At 35.4% G+C, this 6,000-nt stretch overlaps 1 protein-coding gene across 2 annotated transcripts; it reads right to left on the reverse strand.

Annotated features, from left to right (window-relative positions):
* Positions 1-71: 71 nt before the first annotated feature.
* LOC117991756 (uncharacterized) lies at positions 72-5,142 on the reverse strand. Of its 2 annotated transcripts, none has more exons than XM_034979359.2 (5): positions 4,887-5,142; positions 4,522-4,776; positions 3,564-3,955; positions 2,119-2,252; positions 72-653 (listed from the first exon to the last, which is right to left on the reverse strand). In XM_034979359.2, the coding sequence occupies exons 1-5, from the start codon at positions 4,917-4,919 to the stop codon at positions 469-471; spliced, it is 999 nt and encodes a 332-aa protein (XP_034835250.1). In that variant the 5' UTR covers positions 4,920-5,142; the 3' UTR covers positions 72-468. The 2 variants fall into 2 exon arrangements, with proteins under 2 accessions (XP_034835250.1, XP_069361438.1); XM_069505337.1 differs by having other exon boundaries at positions 4,996-5,140.
* Positions 5,143-6,000: the final 858 nt, after the last annotated feature.

The following is a 6,000-nucleotide window of genomic DNA, read 5'->3' on the forward strand; positions in this document are numbered from 1 at the left end:
AGGTGGAAGAAGCGCCGGAATAACCAGCTCTTAGCTTAAGTTGTGATGTGTGGCATAATTTGTATTAATAAACGTCTTTTCTTTCTTTCTTTCTAATAATTCACACTTTGCCGGTTTCGATTTATGTTTGAAACGATTTTAATTACTTAGCTAAAAAAACCAACTCTTGGTTTAATCATTTGTTAGTCACTCTGTGACACGGAACGCACGTTCAATGATAAAAAAATTTATCTTCCGAAGATCGCGTCACACCAAAACTTACACGTGCCGCGGTAAAAGAGGTAAGAATTATGGATTAAGAGCCAGCGCTTGCCGGACCTCCGTTATTTTATAAAACCCCCGCAAGCGTTCTGGTTACACCTTGTATATATATCTCTATCTTTTTTATGATATTGAAGGGGATTGGGAGTTATTAACCTCCGGCGGATCATGCCGCTCTAGATCACGTGACCAAGTGAGCCCAGTCTGCTAAAACTTCAGTTTGAAGTTCTTCGACGTTGGTTTCTTGGGCTTATCGTCTGGTCCGTCATCAGTAAAGTCCTTGTATATTAACATCTTGATGTACCTGCCCTGTTGGTCGGCCGGTAGTAATATCCCGAGCGCTTCACAATTCCTGACGATCTCTGCGCAACCACGCAGGTCTTTGTTCCTTACTGAAACAAAATAAATGTTCATCATAATCATCATGAGCAACCTCTCGTCGGCTCACTACAGAGCACGGGTCTCCTCCCAGAGTGAGAAGGGTTTTGCCAAAGTCTACCACACTAGCCAAGTGCGGATTGGTAGACTTCACACACCTTTGAGAACATTATGGATAAGCCATGCAGTTTCCTCACGATGTTTTTTAACCGTTAAAGCAAGTACATTTTAATTACTTAAAATGCACATAGCGCCATAAATTTGGAAGTGCGTGTCCGAGATCGAATCCCCTACCTCCAATTAGGAGGCGGACGTCTTAATCACTAGGCTATATAACAAATATAATAAACTTGTAGTAAAATAAAACTATAAATATCAAAATGACCCAACCTGACCCTCATAAGATAAAGTTATATCACAGAATATATAATAGTACTAACGTGTTATATATACAATCCACTTAAAAGGCAATCAAGTCACTTCTCGCAGAAACGCGTAAGCGACACAATATAACTATTACTAATGCATAGGACATTCTTCCTGCGAACAATGATACCGTGATATGAGCAGCACATGACCCGAGAAACATACCTATGGCGGCGCGCCTCTTTTTGTCGGCTCTCGCGTAAGCTTATCTCAGAGAGAGAGAAATCATCATCATCATCATGATCAACCCAACGCCGGCTCACTACAGATCACCGGTCTCCTCTCAGGGTTTTTGGCCGTAGTCTATCACGCTGGCCATGTGTGGATTGGTAGGCTTCACACACCTTTGAGAACATTATGGAGAACTCTTAGGCATGCAGGTTTCCTCGCGATGTTTTCCTTCATCGTTAAAGCAAGTGATATTTAATTACTTAAAACGCACATAACTCCGAAAAGTTAAAGGTGTGTGCTTGGATCAAACCCCCGACCGATTAGAAGGCGGACGTTTAAACCACTAGGCTTTTTAAAAAAAAAAGCTGTGAGAAAGGTATAATATAAGTTAATTATAAGACACTTTGTTTATTTTCAAAGATGATAAATTCTGAACACCTATCTACTTTTTATATGTAATCTATAATATTATGTTTATATTTATGTTTATAAATATCACTGCTTAGTTTTTTATACCTATTAATTATTTATATTATTATTAATATATATAATTATTATTATTTATATTATATATTCTGTGCTATTACATACTAGATGATCCAGCTACTTTCTCCATATGGATTTAGTTTTTTTTAATTCCTTTTTTTTCTTTCTTTTATCTTGGGAGCTCTTTGATTTCCCAAGATAAAAGTAAGTAAGTTGAGCAGACCAATCTGATTATTGTGTTTTATTATATTATAAGCCAGAGGCAGGATCGCAGGACCGTGCCGTGTGAAGTCCCTACAAGAGACCTATGTTCAGCAGTGGACGTCCATCGGTTGATGATGATGATAATGATGATGATATTACAAGCCATAATGCAAATTACCCACTTTGACTTACATTTATAGTTGAACAGTATTTGCAAGACTTTGGCGTACTCATCCATCATATTGTATTTCAGTAGACTTTGTAATAACCGAACTACCGCATCCTCATTGTATTCACGGAGGATGTTAATACTGAATGTTGATGCTCTGGAATTTTATAAGAAAATCTAACTTAATCCGGGAACTTCGGCTGTGTGGACTACAATAATTCAAAACCCCTATTTTATTGGTTTAATTGTTGAATTTTCAAAAATCCTTTCTTAGCGGATGTCTACATCATAATAGCTATCTGCATGCTAAATTTCAGCCCAATCCGTCTAGTAGTTTGAGCTGTGCATTGATAGATCTGTCAGTTAGTCAGTCAGTTACCTTTTCCTTTTATATATTTAGGTAGATAATGTGTTATAATGTAGCTAATTGTTGTTCACAACCTCTTAACTTGACTACATTGACAGGTCTAATCTAGTGTTATCCTTCTACGCATAGTGTTTCTTGGCACCTGGCCCTTATAAAAGGGATAGCGAAAGATTCAGACTTGTCATATTAGTTTAATTTAAAGATTGTGTACAACAGAATTAGGTACAGTATACAAGTAATTTTAGAGACAACTAGCTTATGCTCGCAACTTCGTCCGCGTGGAGTGGTTGAGTTTTAAAAAATCCTTTCTTAGCGGATGCCTACATCATAATAGCTATCTGCATGCCAAATTTCAGCTCAATCCGTCCAGTAGTTTGAGCTGTGTGTTGATAGATTAGATCAGTCAGTCAGTCAGTTACCTTTTCCTTCCATATATTTAGATTCCTTTAGGGAGTGCAATTAGGTAGGTAGTAGCCTGTATACTAGGTACAACTCTACTAAAGACTTAGGTAATAGGCAGTTCTTAGTCATATTCATCATGATATATATCCATCCATTGATCATGACCTATCGCCGGCTCACTACAGAGCATCTGTATCCTCTCAGAGTAAAAATGGTTTTGGGCATAGTCTACAACACAGGCCCAATGGGGATTAGCTGACTTCACAGACATTTAAGAACATTATGCGGAATTCTCAGTTCATCAGTTAGTCTTATTATATGTCCAACATTATAATAAAAAAAGTTTATTTTTTAACCCTCACATTTTGATGAGTTACTAACACTTTAAAACCTGTGAGGAAACATTATTTCATTCATTGGCGAAGGGCATTGTGCTCGGTGTGGCACTACTGAAAGCCATAAAGCAAATTAAGAAGAACATTATTTCAATGGTAGACAGGCCTGTACTAAATATTCAACCTGTCACAAAGGATACTGACTGTCCAATGAACTTGTAAGTAAGTAATTTATGCAAATGTACACATATTGGGCATTCTAAATGACTCAAAAGCAATTTATTTGAATAAAAAACATTTCCATTTCTATAGGCAGTACTTAGAATTAATGTTTATACCAAAACTAATAACTGTTCATACTTACTTATCTCTTACAATATGTTGTAAAACTTGTGAGCTATCTAGCAACTCATTTGAAATCATCTGATCTGAGAACCAGGTGCTCGACCAACAGATATGCCAATAACAAATAAGAGGATAATGGTCATTCCACGACACACTGAAATCCAGAACATATTTCTTAAAGATCACCATAGATGCCTCCGACCGATTCATCACGGCATCATTAATGAGCTCTCTAAATATTACTCTGTAAAAACTTCTTAAGCCTTCATACTTTATATAAGCTTCCTTTAAAATGGATAGGCCCTGTTCCGAGTTACCTTTCATACACTGTGCTTTAGCTAGATAATGCATGAATTCTCCATTTCTTATATACAAATTATAGTCTACTCTCGAGCAGTATTTTTGGAGTACCTGTAAATTGTAAACATTTTTTAACTGCTATGCTATCCTCATGCTAGATTAACAGATTGCGTGGAAGATCAACAAAAAATTGGAAAGTTTACACTGTAAAAGAAAGCAGTTATGAATAGAATTGGAGGAAAATCATAGAGGAGTTACAAGACCCACAAATAGTTATAGTAATGTTTAGATAATTAGGTAATATTTTGATGTTGGTAATGAAAAAAATATGCATAAATACACATACTCATTCAATTTCTGAATAACATGTGAGGTTAGTTGACAAAGTTACCAACAATTAATTGCCTTATTACCTATATTACTAGATGATGCCTGTGACTTTATTCGCGTGGATTTAGATTTTCTTAAACTCTTTGATTTTCCTGGGTCAAAAGTAGCCTATGTCCTTCCCCGGGATGCAGGCTATCTCTGTACTAAATTTTGTAATTTTATTGAATTTGGTTAAGCTGATGGGCCCTGAAAAGCTAGCAGACAGACAGACACACTTTCGCATTTAAATATTAAGTATGGATTATAATGATTCAAAGTTTAATTAATAAATTAACTTTAAACTTTACCTCCACTACATCCACTCGCCCAGATATACTGTAATGCCTAAACAGTTTTTTAAGAATATTGGCACTAAAATATTTCCGTTTATCAAGACATTCGTTTACAAACGTTGCAAGTTGTTTATCTCTATTTCTGGTCATGAGATCTTGTAATAAACTGTCAATTTCTTCAATAGTCATGTTAGTGATGTCTACAGTCTTACTGTCCATTTCCATAAAGTATCGTAGTCTAAAACCTTGAGCTTGAACGATTTTATACCTCTGTAATGGATCATGGTCAATAATTTCAAAACTTGTGGTGAAATTTGAGGTGAGTATAGAAAATTTTCGGCTCAGTTCTCTAACATTATACAAAGTTCTTAGATATTTACTTGGAGTTTTAAGTCGTTGCATTTCGTTTCCATTTGCAGACTCCTATACTTCCTAAAGGTTTGTTCAACGCATGAGTTTAACGTATAGAAAGGTTATATGCCTACATACCATTTTGCTATAAATTGTCACTGTGTATTAACTTATTAACATAGTAAGTACATTTATTTTATTTCAGTGTAAAAATGGTAAATGAAAATAGACGTATAACTTTAAAGTTTTTAAATTTTTGAGGTTAGAAAAATAAAAATAAATATACCACTGTCATTTAACAAATGTCAAAATAAAAGTTTGACATATCCAATGTTAGTTCAATATGGTTCTGAAGTATATATATTTCGAGATTTTTTTTAACAGTGTCTCAGGTATTTTATATTCAATGTACTCTGTGATTTTAATATTTAAAACATATATATTTTAAATGAAAGAGGTTAAAATATTAATACAATAAAAATTATAATCTTTTAAGACATCTATGTGACATCTATTGGTGAATAGTTTAACTAAATGCAGTTGTAGTAAAAGAGAATAATTGGGTACTAGGTGGCGTGAAATCCTCTCAGTGATTAACACTTAGTTAGTTTTTTTCTATAATGTTGACACTATTCACCACTAGATGGAACTAATATTTAGTTACATTATTTTTATCAAAAATCCAAAATCTTGTTCATTTTTGCAGGTTGTATACACCGCCCATCAAGATAACTAATGATCCAACCGTCTAACATCTAAATCGCGAATTTTCTTTATCAAATTGATCAGAGAAAACGCCGCTGCCATTATCTTAGCCTTATGGGTGGCCGATTTTCTTATGCTTGAAACACTACCAGGATTAGGTACCAATGCCAAGCCAAGCCTCTTTTGTTTTTTTCGTCTAAGTAATATTATCGATTTAATATAATAGCCCAATTCGTTTTTTTGTCTATTATAGGTGATCGCCGACAATCGCCCGTCGATTAACACGCTGCCTCAAATCGTTGATGCCAACTTCCCAGCGGGTGGTGAATGGTGATCGCACAGCATAGGCCGAGAGCTGACGAAATCGATATATAATAATACAAGATGATGCCCGGGACTTCGTCCGCGTGGATTTAGGGTTTTTAAAATCCAGTGGGA

Source organism: Maniola hyperantus, chromosome 20 (genome assembly GCF_902806685.2).
Source record: "Maniola hyperantus chromosome 20, iAphHyp1.2, whole genome shotgun sequence".
Taxonomy (NCBI): Eukaryota; Metazoa; Arthropoda; class Insecta; order Lepidoptera; family Nymphalidae; genus Maniola; species Maniola hyperantus.

Bases quoted from the DNA above. Each gene is read 5' to 3' on its own strand.
- LOC117991756 (XM_034979359.2), bottom strand. From the start codon at position 4,919: ATGGAAACGAAATGCAACGACTTAAAACTCCAA. The intron at 2,253-3,563 runs GTAAGTATGAAC...ATAAAATTCCAG, and splicing joins CAACATATTGTAAGAGATAA to AGCATCAACATTCAGTATTA. The intron at 654-2,118 runs GTAAGTCAAAGT...ATTTTGTTTCAG, and splicing joins AATACTGTTCAACTATAAAT to TAAGGAACAAAGACCTGCGT.